Below are 15,486 nucleotides of genomic sequence, written 5' to 3' on the forward strand. Positions count from 1 at the left end.
CTGTAAAAACAAGCTTTAAGTACTTACTTAATTATTAAAGACAGGAAAATTTTGTTGAAAAAATCCTTTTAAATATCCACAGCCTCTCCCTTAATAGAAAACTAAAAAAAATAATTCTGTCTATGGCCTTGAATTTTTAAGCATTTTTTTAAAGCAAGTTTTTACTTTTCAGGCGTCTATGGACTTGCCACCTGACAAGGCAAAACTTCTTAAAGGATATGATGATGAAAAGAAGTGGGATTTGATTTGTGATCAGGTAGGTAACATACATGTAGTTACATAGATGTAAGCTTGTATAGAAAAAAATGTGTTGTACATTGAACATGTACATCAGTTACATGTTCATCTAAAGAGCAAAGGGGAGGTAACTTAGCAATTATGATTGTCGAACTCTAGCCAGAAAGAATGCTTAAGAGTAAACTACTTCAAAAAAGTAAAAAGATTTGACTGACTGCACATTGTAAACATAGAAGTAAGACATACATGTATTTAGATTACATTTTAAAAAAATCATTGTTTTATTTACATGAAATTTCTTATTGAAATGACTATAAAGTCAGTGCTGGGGACTTAAACACTAAACAGGCCTCTTAAGGACTGAAATAAATTCTTTAAGAGAGACAGACCTTTAAAAGTCAGGAACATGTAGGTGAAAGGCCCTCTGGACATTAGACTTTTAAGCTCTATTTCATACTTGTATTTAGAAACCAAATAGTCAAACAAATAAATTTTATTTCTGTAGGTCAAAGTGAACTTATTTCCAATTTTTCAATTAAAATTCAATCAACATTTTATGACATAAGATCTAGGTATTACAATATTTTTCTTAACATCATAAAGAAATTCAGTGAGGGATAGATGAACGTTTAAGCGTTCCTTTTATCACAGGAAAAGCCTATTATATTATTTGCACTTGTCTTTACTTCAAGGTTTGACCTTAAAAGTGTTTGAAAAATGATCAGTAATAATATATCATAACACTTTAAAGAATCTTGGATGGATATGTGATCTGGATTCATGAAAGATTTTTTTAGAACAAGAAGGAAATACCTTAATGTGATTAAAACATCTATGTATATGTGTACATGTACTTTTTGGTGAAAAGAACTTCAGCATTTCTATAAATGTAATGTCAACATGATTGTGTATGAATCATTTTATATGTAAACAGATAGAATTTACTTTGAAATGGGAGAAATAGGAAAATGTTGCATTGTTACAGTCATAAAAGACTCAAGATTTCACTTTCAATTTTAAGTATTATGTGCAAAATAGATTGTATGTTTACAATATATGAGAACTTCCCTGTTGATAAAAGATCAGTCATCAGAAAGTGACATGTAAATAAATGAATGAGGGGTTCATTTCTCTTTATTAAATATCCCAATTCTCTATGTGGTGGAGATATTTGATTTTAGCCCTGTCTGTCTATCACACTTATGTAAATGCAAACCTTCAGAAACTACTGCACCACATTTCATGAAGTTAGGACATGATATGTAGTTGTGCATTTATAATCCACTGCATTTTGTGGGAATTATACATGTACCCCTTTGAACTTTGAAATGGGGTTGACATGCGTTTTTGTAGGCAAATGTCTTGGCTTCCAGAATTTTTTTCTAACAAGTAGTGCCCCTATCAAACAGATGTTTTGACGAAATCTGAAAGATTTGTGGGCCAGATGACCTAACAGATATTTACTAAACCAACATGCATAGAAACATCTAACTAACATTGGGAAAAATAAATATGTACATGTTCATGGGATACTAATAGATTACATTTGGTCCAATTATTACAGAATTTGTATGATGATGGCAAATCTGCTTGATACATCTGTCTGTCAGTCAATTATTATTTCATAAAGACCATGTACATATACATGCATACAGTTCTATGCGGATGGTATTATAGCCTACATGTAGCAATAACATGTATGTATTTCTTTCTTACAATTTATTTACCTTTAGAAGACCTATGTGTAAAAGTAGTCCATCATTTTAAAAATGATTTACTGAGGACTTCTGATAGCTGTAAAGTGTTGAGGAAAGTGTCATAATCTTGTGATAGAAATCTGCTTATCTGAAGTACTGTAGAGATTTAACTGGTATTTATAAATAAGTGATGATGCTTTCAGGCTAGACATTTAAACTTGTTGAAAAACTTTGACTTCAGTCTGTCCTTTTTATAAGCTGAGACAGTTTTTATCTTTGCTTTTCTTGTTTACAACTTCCGACCCCCAGGTGTGTGAAATATATCTGACCATTTTAACTTGTAATTCCATATGTGTAAGGAAAACTACTTAATTTAAAAGTGGCAATTAAATAAGATAGTGTCTATCATTGGCTGTTGTGGCCAGAATTTTTCGTTATAGGTGGCCTCACCCAAAATTTATAGGTTGTCAAGTGTTTCATAGTTGACTTTTTTTGTACAAAAGCAAAATCTACTGTACTGTTGCAAATATTGATGATGACTAATACTTTAAATACAGATATACTTTCAATTTGTATTGTTTGGGAGATGCTGAAATTTTGACAACTTGTTTTAATTTCAAGGGTATCATATTTAGGGTGGTCATGTCCTTGACATTCATATTTAATGATTTGAAGAACTGTTTATATTATAGAAAAAGAATGAAGTATGGACAAATTTTCATATTCTCTGTAAAGGCTATCAATAATTATTGTTTTACTGTAATGTAAAGTACTTTTCGTTGAAAACCAACTTTAGTGGTTTGTGATTATGTCAAACTACTTTTTTCCTTGAAAACTAAGGTTGTTGGATTAAGATATTTTTCTTCATGCATATCTACATGTAATGCCTGATCTTTATATAAAGTTTCATCTAATGAAGATGAAAGATTAAGGCATATATGTAGTTGTGTAAATAGGTACTGGTACATACATGTAGATGGTCAGACGGTAAGACATGCTGATATCTATATTTATTGTCTCAATTTTTTTACAGGGGTTTAAAACTAAAAACCACAAATTAACAAACCAAGAAATGATATCTATGAAAAAGGGCATGTTTAATTTACATTAAGATTTACTAGTATGTAGGCTAGAAACCGCTAATTCCACTTCCCACGGTCTTCGATGCTAATTTCACAATATTCAATGGCTTCTCTGGATTTTACCTTAACTTTAACCTGCAGAGGACTATATATCAGCATGATTCTACGTATGTCAGCTCAGAATCCTCAGAATGGCATGTGGGGTTAGCAGACTTGCAGTGTAATACTGGTCACCGGAAGTGAAGTGTCTATAAATAGCATGGGAAATCCCAGTGTTTTCACAAGATAGGGGTATATTTAGAAATCATTATGGAGATTAGGCTTCACATCACAAGAAGCAAAATGCACCTATAAAATGTACGGAAATGGTTTTCCTTTCAGAAACTGTTTAAATTTTTTAAATGAGATGAGAACTTTTTTCACAGCACTTTGAGGAACAGGGGTAATTTCTGCGTAGGACTATTTTTGCGTACGTTCCAAATGCTCATTGGTTGAATTGGTGGTCTGTAACCTGTAATCATAATGTAATTTCAAATGTGACATCATGACTTATTTTGTTACCTTATTCTATGCAGGAAGAACATGTTTAAAGTAATTATGCTGCCTATCCTTTTGTCTTTTTGTCCCAATCTTCTAAAAGTGCTGAATGGAATTTGATGAAATTTGCACACATTCTCAAGATAATCCCATTGTGCTCCACATATGTTGCCTTTCCATCTGAATGACTGTTGGGGTTCCTGGGGAGGGAAAGGGGAATTATCACCTATGTAGATGATTTTTATTTTACCAAAGTATGCTTAGTCTAGCACTAGCTCATATCTAATTAGAAAAAAGAAAGAATTATTTACATTTAATTTAGTGTGTACATAGTGCATGTATTTGAATTTCAGTGTTAGTAATTCATTAGTTTGATAATGATTATCTACCAATTCTCAGCAAAAATGACAAGACAAGACTTTATCTGAATTCTCAGTAAAAATTAAGAAAGACTTTTCTTACCAATTAACTTAGTATTTAAAATTCTTAACCTATATATAATCCTGGTGATTACCATTGTCATGTTGCCCCTAAAGATAATGACATGATAAGAAAAACTCTGACATTGATGGCCAATTATCATTTTAATTTTAAAATGTTGTTGTGGTATTATCAGTGACCTTACATGATCCCAGTAGTAAAGTTATTGTTTTATGAATGAAATGCCTGTTATCTGGGATTTAAAAGTATATATTCAAAGTATAATGGAAATACTTTGCATGCTGTGAGTAATTTTATAGAGTTCTAGTTTGAAATCCTTAATATTCTGCTGAATAAGCAACATTTCATCCAGTAGAGGACTCTGTAATATAAAAATCTGGACCTGACCATGTTTTACATCTTTCTAATGGGCAGAGGTTATAATATAAGAAATGAACACTTGCGCCTCTGTTTTAGGCTACCGTACATACTTGGACAATGTAGAACTATCTATAAAAGGACTAATGAACCCCCTTCCTATATCTTTTAGTAAACTTTAACCTTGATTATATTGCACATCTCCATATAATAAGTATCATGAAAATCAAGCTATTGAGGAGTTGGGAAAGTTCAACAGATAGAAAGACTAAAACCTACTATTACCCCAAAGTATGTTTGCAAGGGGTATTAATACTATAGCATACTTTTTGATTGGAGATGGGTCTCCTTTACTATTCTGGAAGTGAATGATTCTAATTAAACATTAATTAATTTAAAGATGAATTCAATTGAAATTGTACTTTCCAGTGTCTATAAATAAAATATTTCAGAAGGTCATGTATGTAAAAAGGTGTAAAATCTCTATAGATAATGGATCATCTTTCTATTTTTAAAGTAATTGCATACTTTCCCACAGTTTGTTGTATGAACTTTGAACGGGACAGATATGTTGGAATGTGGAAGAAGGGTATAAAAAAATTATCAATAATTGTAGAATTTAAGACATTGGAACCTGTCTAAATCATAAATCCTGTATATTCTGACACTTCTTGCTTAAATTTACAGTGTTTATTTCTATATTTTCCATTTTACCTGTTTATTGTAACTACCTGATCTAACATTAAAGGTATGTTGGATTACACAGGTGCTACAGTAAATTTATCTAATTGGTGAGTACCTCTATAATGTTGTTATAACGTAAGTGCTAATCCTTTTGCCTGTACTTTTGTTTGTAATTAGAATATTCTATTTTTCTGTAATGTCAATTGAGCAGTAGTGTAACAGATCTCCATATGTTGTTAATAAAGAGTGGTGCTACCCCCTCCCCCCATTTTTAAGTTACATTGTTGACCATTCAAAACTAATACATGTATGCTAAGCATACAAATTTATTGTTTGTCATGGGCCCATGGTCATATTACACTATTTTTTTGTGTACCATGAATCAAAATCACTATAATATAAACCAATATTAAAAATGAAAATTTCACTGCTTGATATTTGATGCAATCTTTCATGATTTGCCAGCCATGTCCTCATGTGTGATTAAGGGTGAAATATTTATTTCCTCTCCTTTGCTTCCTCTGTGTATGTTATAAAACAGGAGTAGAATGTAAATATTTGGCAAACTTTATATTAAATGGTTATTTATTTATGCTGCATTATATACCAATATATAATCTGTATTTAGAGTATCTTTGAAATACAATATGTGTTTTATGCAAAGTTGACTCCTTCTCTGATTGGCCTTGTCTGAAGAAAGAAAAAGTTGTTTTTTATGAGGCAGATTTACATTGATAGTGCATTATTTTTGGGTGTATCTTTGTCTCATTTGCATATTTACATGTACCATGCGTTATTGCAATTTCAAAAGAGTTGTTATCTGGTTTGTGTAGATATTAGATCAGCTGTCTTGTACATTAATGTACCAGTGTAAATTGTTTCTCTTAAAGCTGCATTAGCTGACATTTTTATAATTTTTTGTTTCTGTTGAAATATACCATAACTTTGAATTATTTTAAATTTTACTTTTCCTGTATAACTTCATTTGATATCCACAAATAAAATGCATTAAATACATGAAGTAGGTGTCTATATATTTATTGTCTTGCAAGACAAAAAATTGACCTAGATAAATCTGTATGCATGTGACCTTAATCTGCACATGTGCTGTATGGGTCGCTTCTTTAATAAGAAATCTGATTGCAAAATTAAAGTGGTTATTCAAAGGCAATGAAGACCAATGGACTCAAGCCGTAAAAGAAAAAAAGTTAGAATATAACACATAGATCTTTTTGAAATTTACTTATTGTGACATAATGTGGCTCAAATATGATCATTATTTATTTGAAAACTAATCAGGAAGTACATGGGTAGATGAAATGAAATGAAAACAAGGCATGTGCTTACCTGTGTATCCCTTATTTTTTTTGGATACAAAGGTTAAAGTATTTTTAACCCAGGTGAATGTCCTGTCGGCAATCTTCGGAAGTAATGGCGAAAAATTGTTGGATCAGAGCTATTGATCTTCTCTGATTTAAAAAACGTTGTTTTCACAATATTCTGTAGGTATTAACAATATTTATTGCTTCAGTTGCATTACTACTAACTTATTTTACTGAATCAGCAAAGTTCAGTAAAATCAAATCTGAACAAATTTGGCAGCTAATGCAGCTTTAACTATATGGTTTTGAAATTTACAGCAAGTAAATTAGTTAGCTTCAAGGAATAGATACCTGATGAACTGCTGTAGGTAGTTAACTAGACAATGGACAAAAAGATTTAAACTTAATATCAGTCATTGATCAAATACCTATGGTTAGTATGGAATAATGAAAAGTTTAAATTACCTTGTCAATTGTCCAGTTAACTACCTAAGTGATGGTGATTCAATCAAGGGTAGAATAAGTCCCATAAAATTAACTATTTTATTTGCTGTAACTGGGTGGGGAAGTATTGAAAAATCTTTTCAAAATGGTACATTTTCTTACTTGTAAAATTTAGATGAGTATTTAGAAAGCTAAGAGCCATTGGCTGTTTATGTTTTGACCTTTTGATATCTACATATTTGTTTTGTATGAAGTTAAAAAGAATTGGCCTTATATAAATTGTGCACAGAGCTAATGCTTATACGAATAAGCCCAATTGTCAATGTTCTTCCACACTTGTCTTATTAAATAGAACTATGTGTTAAAAAATTCCAACAGATTTGGAAAATACATCCTTTATGACAGACAACTGTAGATACAAAAGTGGTTCACTGCATCATACCATTCCTTTACATAAGCACAGGAAATATAAAGCACTTACTTCAAAAGTATTTTAACAGTAAAATGTGTCATAGGATTTATTTCTATTATTATAGAGCAAAATCAATGACAACAAAGTTTTCGCCATTACCAAAAGGACATAAAAAGTCAATATTATAACAGATTGTATCAATGATTCATCAAAAAATATTAAGGATAAAAATGTATTTTTGTTTACATAATATGACATTTGACATCCCCAATGATCCTGCTTTATCAAAGTGTGATGATTTGCAGATTAGTAAATCATGTTAACAAATTGTATGTAGTGAGATTATAGGTAATCTCTTGAACATGAAGGTGGGGGAGGGTATTATATACATGTACATGATGATAGCCTTACTAGCCATTTGTTTGTGTACATGTAGGCCTGATGAGAATTTATAATGCTATCATTCATTGGTCAAATTGTTATGTTTCATATAAAAAAAATGACAATTTGTCCCCAATATAATTTGTTAGTCCTGCACTTGGGCATTTCAAAGTCCTCACACAGAGAAGAAGCTCCCTTCCACTAATTGCTAAGTGACATGTTGGACAAGTTATTGTCAGCATCTGTACAAAACTTTAGAGACTAGTGGTATAATGTTTAGTACCAACTACCATATGTACATCTTGTACAATTTCTAATGTACTTGTACACCAGCTATGATTTTAATATTTAATCTACAAATATTACAGAAGTTATCAAATTTAAATCTTTAACTATATATATAATCTACATGTACATGTTCTAATGTAGGCAAGAGTTAGTCTTTCATATTGTATTAGAAAAAATATCAAATCGCTCTTCAACTTGATCAGTGTCATTTCCTTACTGATTTCTGTGCTACATTATAAGGCTGAAATTATGAAGTCTGTCTGTCATTATTTAAGTCTTTGGACCTTGTAACATTTGGGCCTATACTAATTACTATGGCACTCAGGTTTGAATTATAAAGTCTCCATATCAATCATTAATAATTCCTGGCCAATATCTGAACATGGTCATTATTAGAAGTTGTGATATCAATCTGTTGCCGCAACTGGACGTTTATACATATATTAATGTGACCTTAGGGTGTTAATAGAATAAACTGATCAGTCATTAGATGTATACAGCCATTTCTATGTGTAATGGATCATTACTGTTAGGTGGGATCCCCTGAAGAAATAGTTTTTAGAAATTATTGAAACATTTTATTGACAATGTCAAAACAATTGGTTTGCTTGTGTGTTGTGTTTATTTACTTGTATATGTAGTTTGGTTATATAAAACAAAAAAAAAGTTATCTAAAATCTGTTGTAGTTTTTGGCACCAGAAGTCAGAGTTCAAGAATTAGAACCATTTGATTAATGTGATTTTTGCCTTTTAATTTCAAAGTTCTTTGACCATCAAATCGTATTACACTTACATGCATTTAGACTAAGAGTAACAGTCAGATTAAAAAGTTTTAGTTATTTGTAGTAACAGAATTTGAATAGTAGTAGCATACTGCTGTGTCAACCAGTTGAACCACAGAAATTGTATCCTAGAAAAAATGCTTTAAAAGAAAATCATTTTTTTTTTTTTTACTCAAAAATTCAAATTATATTTGAATCACTATCACTTTATCATTTTAGGAAAGAGTCCATGCTAAGGACCCTCCACATGTATATCTGGACCATTTACGGACCTATCTGGACCCAAAGTCTAACAGAAACACTCGGGTAAGTTGTTGTTGTTCCCTGTAGCATGATTTACCACACAGAGTCAAGTTTTAGTTAGACTTAACACTGTCGATACCCTTACTACCACATTGTTAAAGGATGTTTGGCTACCATGTCAGGCAACCTTATTGTGTGAGGGGAAGGAGTTACATTCATTGTGGTGGGGATTACTTTCACTGATTTGGAGAGAGGTTATGTAAATATAAGTCAAATCATTGAATTGATAAATGTTCTAGCTAAATTAATGAATGCTTGGTTAACCTATAGGTCATGCACTTTATCATAGGATAGAACAGACATCCTTGTTGTGTTCAGGGAAGAGGACATGCTGTTTGTAATATTTGTTAGGTGTTTGGCACCATCACTCTTATTATGATTGGTAGGGGAGGGTATTAAAGTAAAATGAGAAGAGGGTAGTGTGTAAGGTAAAACAGAGAAGATTTTAGTTGACATGAAAGTAGGTTTAAGATTAAATGGAGAGGGAGAATTTTTTTAGTGAAGTAGGGAAGAACACAGTACAAAGCAGAGAATAGATCTAATGTAAATTGAGAATAAAAGAATACTCCTATTTTCATTTTTGGTGGAAAATTACTGTCAGAAAACAATGCACACAAGGAACTTCATTATTATTGCCATTTTAGCTTTCACTTTCGCTTTGTTCACTTGTTGTGATGACCTAGATCTACAACATATTTTATAGCCGTCTAGAAAATCACTTGATGCTGCTAATGGTACTTTGTCAATGGGCTTCATGGTTGACACTTTGCATTTATTGCTTTGTTTTAATTCCTGCTGCATCTCTTCAAACCCCAGCAATACCACTCACCAAAATTGATAGGATTTTACAAGTCTAATTTCATGTAATTTTAGTCCTCGAAAACCTAGTGAAATTGATGTTATTTGAATTGGATTTCATTAATCTAATTGAGACTAGGTTTTTTGTGTACTTATTTCCATTAACAATATGATAAATAGTCCTTTGAGGACTTATTATGTTTCCTGAAGAATAAGTACATGTACAAATACATATATAAATTGCTAAAGGGCAGAATTAGACATTAATTATTGAAAAGGGGGAATTGGATCCTAAACAAATAAATCTATTTCACATTTTTTACAAAAAACATGTAAAATGCAAGTAAATTATTAATTGATGTAGAAGCCAAAACTACATGCAACATATGTTTTTAAAGATATAAATATGCCTTTATTTTCGTATATATGACACATTGGATTTTGATAGTAAATGTTTTCATGCATAATTAATAGTTATGTAAGAATGGCTTCCGAAACTTTATTTTTAATGAGATTTGTCGAAGCCATTAAGTTTCACACTACATGCAGTCTATATGATTTCCTTTCATAACACATTAAATTACATTCAAAGACATTAATGTGACCTTGCACTCGTAACTCTTCAAGATTTCCTTTTTATGAAATGTATGCATATCATTGAATAGAAATTTTTATACGTTGTACATGTATGAAAAAATTCAAATCTTAATGATGTGTGAACAAGGAAATCATTTTGTTGGGTGTTAGCCCAAGTAGTTCCTGAACCGAAGGGTTCCTACTGATATTTACCATAGTGATTACTAGAAGGTACTGACATGTATTTATGAAAACAAAGCAACATTTATGCTGTCTTAATGGTGTTCAAGAAGCAGAAAATTTGATCTCGCTAGACACATTGTCATACAGTTTGGACACTACCTAGGTTGATCACTGGAAAAGATATGCTTATAACATTCTGTCTTAAATATTAAGATCTGCAAACATCCAGCAAATAATAAACTGGGCCCTAATAAAAATGATAGGACCTACTTTATCATACTCATTGATATGAAATGTAATAATCAAGCATCCATACTTACTTTCAATAATGAAAGATCCAGGACTTTCCTAAGTTTCAAATCAATGGTCTACTTGAGGGAAATCAAAAGTCCTCAATAAAGTGCCAATGAATAGCGATGAAAGTTCCTGCCCTGGTTAAAGAAAATTTCAAAAGTGCTGCATCAGAAAATTAAAGACCCAACTTGATAATTTACCGGAAAGAACTGAGATTTGAACAGCGCTTGAAATTTTCTTGTCAGTCCAATGTCAAAATAATATACCTAAAAATCTATATATCAAGATAGTAAGGACCACAATATTCTAGCAAATATGGTGGTAGTTTTAGCAAATTACATTATGAATCAAGTATATTGAGATTTTTTTACAAGGACATATTTATTCTGCTGGTACATGTAATAATGCTAACTGTGATGTTTTAATCAATCAAAATACGAAAACTGGTGATATTTTTATAACAGTCAAAATTTGAAAACTGGTGATATTTTAGCCAATCAAAATGTACAAACTGTAGATATTTTAATCAATATAAAAGATGATTTTTTTTAACCAATATGAAATATGGTGATATTTAAACCGATATAAAAGTATTGTTTCAACCATTATAAAAACTGGTGATTTTTTAACCAATATAAAAGATGGTGATATTTTGTTACAGGGAGCCTGTGTTGGAATGGTTGCCTTCCCCATTCAGTGTGGTATTGATATTGTACGAGTAATTTACTTCCTTGTCGTAGCTTTTAAATGTGTCTTCAGTTGCAGCATCAGTTATTTTGTAGAAGAATGAACATGTAGACAATGCATGTTGATGTCAAAATGTCGTCTTAACAGCTGTAGATAATGTGTGACGTATTGACCATGTTATAATGTAAAAAATGCCAATGAAACACTCTGAAAAATGGAAGCTCAGTGATTTCTCAAGTCAAGACTGAGAAATTGATGCTTGACAAAGAAACATAAAAGGACATTGTCACATGAAATATCACATTCTCTAAGAAACATAATTGTATATTTTTGCTTAAGGAAATGCATTATGTCAGGATCTTATGACTGACAAACAGTTGACAGAAATGTTTTCTTGTACAATTTCAACTTTCTTTTGAGCGAGATAGAGTTATGAATTACAGTGCATGTGATGATAATGTTCAGGGAATAGAATTTGTCTTTCCATGATTAAATGATGATCACCTGATGCATTTCCTAAATGTGTTAACTAGACATTTGATGTGGAGATTTTTTAAAACTCTCTATCATTCCATAGGTGCGTTTGTATTTAAATCTACCTTTGATAAGATGATAAAAATCTCCTCAGTGTTTGTCAAATTCCCTGAACACCATCATTGCATGTGCTATAATTCAAATTCTATGTAATGTCTTTTAAAGATGTAAAAAGACGCTTTGTCTTGATTAAATGCTCCAAGTGCATGGAAGTAAGTGTTTATTTTGCTAGATAAGTTGAATGCTATGTGCATATGCATATTGCCAATTAAAAGCTACATGTACATTAATTTTGCTTCTTAATTGCATGCAATCTCAGGACTATTTTAAAATGATGAAAATTCTAACAGCATTTCACCTACAGGTTAAAACCACAATTCATATTTCTACCTTCTGTTGAAGTATAGCATAGTCCTTAGTTTAGAGTAAGTAAACAAAGTTGGAAATTTAGGCCAAAAAAAAAAAGACACAACAGTGACATGTGTCAATACTAATAACCCAATGTTTACAAATGTATACATTTGTTTGATGGTAAATCACCCTTTAAAGAACATTAATGATTATGTTATGGAGACCATGTAATGTACATGTTAGCCTGACATGAACTTCTGTCCACCTATTATTCAGTATTGTCATTATATGGACTATTTACATGGCATGTTCAATTCCATACTTATGATAAAAAAAATAAGAACCCCTGTCCTTTCACCCATAAGTTAGTTCACTTGGAGAGTCATTTTGTCCCTGTGCCATTTTGACCTAGATTAGTTAGCCAAGAAGTATCATAATCGACCTGATGTGTATATCAATATGATTAAGATGTGTCATCTGTGACTCTTTTCAGAAGAAAATGACTCAATGCCCATGATATACTTTTCTATTTACAGGGAGGTATAAGCTTTGTTGCCAGTACCTTGTGATAGCATTCTCTCACAAAAAAAAACTTCTTGGTTTTATGTTACTGTTGTTTGGTTTAAAACATTTTTTTTTAAAGCTGTGAAATTTGTCTGCCCATACTACTCGTCAGAATTGGAGATGATGATAGTACAAACATGTAGCATGTACATGTAATACATTAGAAATTTGTTATAAAGATGGTAATATGAATGGTTGCTTTAGATTTTTAATATGTGAAGCTGTGTTGCTTTCAGTGAAATTGCTTTTTATATATCAAATTACTGTGAAACATATACTTATTCTCTCTTGATTTTATCAGCTTGTGGATTTTTCCTCGTATCTTACTTCAACTAAAATTTGAACCTATCAAAACTCAAGGATTTGATAGTCTCAAATTTAGATTTTTTTTATGAACTTGAGGTCAGGAACTTCATTAGAGCATCAAAGGTTTCAACAGAAACTTTTTATTTGGTCAGGACTTCGAATTCATGGTTTGACTTAACCATCAAAAGCCTTGAAAAATTGGTACCCAATGAACAGATTGTATATCTTTAACATTTAAGTTAATTATAGTGGCTTTCTAATTAGTGAATGAATCTTTCACTGTTTTTCCTGGCTTCAAGGGTGTTAAAGGAAGTATGTTTTATTATAACCATTAGGGGGATGTTGATGAAAATCTGTCTTTTTGTTTCACTGTCCAAATGTTGCACATCAGATGAAGGATTTTCTTCCTTGAAGATGGTACTGATCATCATATGAACAAAAAGATTTGAACTTATGAAATATCTGCAATAATATGGTTTGACCTAAAGGCAGTCAGGCAGGACCCATAGCAGCATTGATACTTCTTCTTATCAACATTATGCCATTGCATATGATTGTTTTTTATGGTATCTGCAATAGGATTTCACTCTCTTATTTGTGCGAAAGAAACCTAGCAATCATCATTCATTTTACTGACAACATTGTCATAACAAATCTATTTAAAATTAGACCTATCAATTGTTCCATTCAGTCACTGCAAGTAGGATCTAACAACACTCCATCCTACTTTCTGTTCTGATGACCTCTCTGATCGGCCAATCAGATTTCATCTTTCATGATTCTTAATGCATTAATTAAAGAGATAGACCTAAGGTTTCTGAAAAGGACATCTGAACAGAAAGTAGAATGGATTGTTGTTAGATCCTACATCCTATATGTAGTGATGGTAGATCTAATTTTAATTAACCTGTAATAAACTTTCTTCAGTTGCTTATTTTGGCATAGTTTGGTGGTATCTCTGAAAGTACCAAAATGAATTCTGCAAAATATTTAATTTTCACTGTATTACTTCATGCACCACTTAGCATCTGCCAAAACTAGAAATGCAAAATTTATGATATGCATTTTTGCCTCAAAATTTCCAAATTTTACAGCTGCCAAATTAACCATTTAGTATCACATTAATAAAAATGATGAAATGCTATGTACTAAATATTCATACTATGCTTATTTCCATGTATTAACCCTTATTAAGCAACATGCTTTTAGCTGGTAACATCAAATTATTTGTAAAGATTGTTTTTCTTCTTGTGTTTGGGATGGGGGACTTTTTGTGATGTTCAATTTTTAAGATTTCCTTACATGTTTTAAAAAGTTCATAGCATATAGATTTGTGAATATTATTAGAATGTGTTAGTTTTGATTGAAATTAAGAATTTTTTTTTGAATTTGAATTAGTCGGTTGACAGATTTTAATCCATTTTGGAATTCATAAACCATGAATTTGATGATTCAAAGTGCTACATTGTGAAAAACTTTTTTTATTGAATATCTGTTCATGTTCTGCAAATCATTGATATTTTGTTAATTTTTCAAGTTATGAATATCTTTTTACAGTGAAAAGTAACTGTACAGGGATGAATTTGTAGTAGGCCAACCCAAAAAAATTATACAATATTGAATTGGTACCTTCAAAAGGGGTACTATTGCTGTAAATAGCATTGGTCCTAAGTACAGACAATAGCCATGTTTCATGTGCTGATGATACTTGTTTCTTTCAGTATTTCTTTTTGAAATACCTGGAATATTGAAACGTACAATGATAGCTTGAAATTATTATTATGTAAGACTATTTGTTTTAATTTGAAGTGTATTTCTGTCTTTTACAGAAACGTAAACTATTGGCAGACTCATCGTCCACCCAAGTGCTACGAGATCTTGAAATCTCACTTAGGACAAATCACATAGAGTAAGTTTGTTAGGTTGTCCCATTGTGTACCTTCTAATGGCTCTTATTTCAGATTTTAATCAAAATTAGTTTTCTCATGGAAACATGGATTTAGTCATTTATGTATATGGGGACACAGTGGTATTGATCTCTTATCCATTACTTCCCTTACACCACTGATGGACCGAAAGGAATTGAATGATAGCTTCACAGAATCTTTATTACACATTCTGATTGTGCCTCACCTATTTTAGACTTTGTTCCAAATAAATGTTGAGGTTAACAGTGCATTTTGTTAAATTGGGAATGGGGATATCGATTTAGTGAGCATTGTTGAT

General features: G+C 31.3%; 1 protein-coding gene across 7 annotated transcripts in view; it reads left to right on the top strand.

The window, feature by feature from the left end:
- Window positions 1–15,486, top strand: part of LOC148603547 (formin-like protein) — a 51,469-nt gene that overhangs the window by 9,597 nt on the left and 26,386 nt on the right. For 4 of the 7 annotated variants that reach the window (XM_088552512.1, XM_088552514.1, XM_088552513.1 and 1 more), the window contains exons 4-7: window positions 173–256; window positions 8,884–8,970; window positions 11,480–11,530; window positions 15,090–15,169. In XM_088552512.1, the coding sequence (XP_088408638.1) occupies window positions 173–256; window positions 8,884–8,970; window positions 11,480–11,530; window positions 15,090–15,169 (302 nt within the window). Of the gene's footprint in view, window positions 1–172; window positions 257–8,883; window positions 8,971–11,479; window positions 11,531–12,090; window positions 12,252–15,089; window positions 15,170–15,486 lie in introns of those variants that run through there. The other 3 variants (XM_088552518.1, XM_088552515.1, XM_088552516.1) reach the window with 2 other exon arrangements.

Source organism: Perna viridis, chromosome 11 (assembly GCF_037379345.1).
Source record: "Perna viridis isolate PV_CMFRI_1.1 ecotype Kerala chromosome 11, ASM3737934v1, whole genome shotgun sequence".
Classification (NCBI taxonomy): domain Eukaryota; kingdom Metazoa; phylum Mollusca; class Bivalvia; order Mytilida; family Mytilidae; genus Perna; species Perna viridis.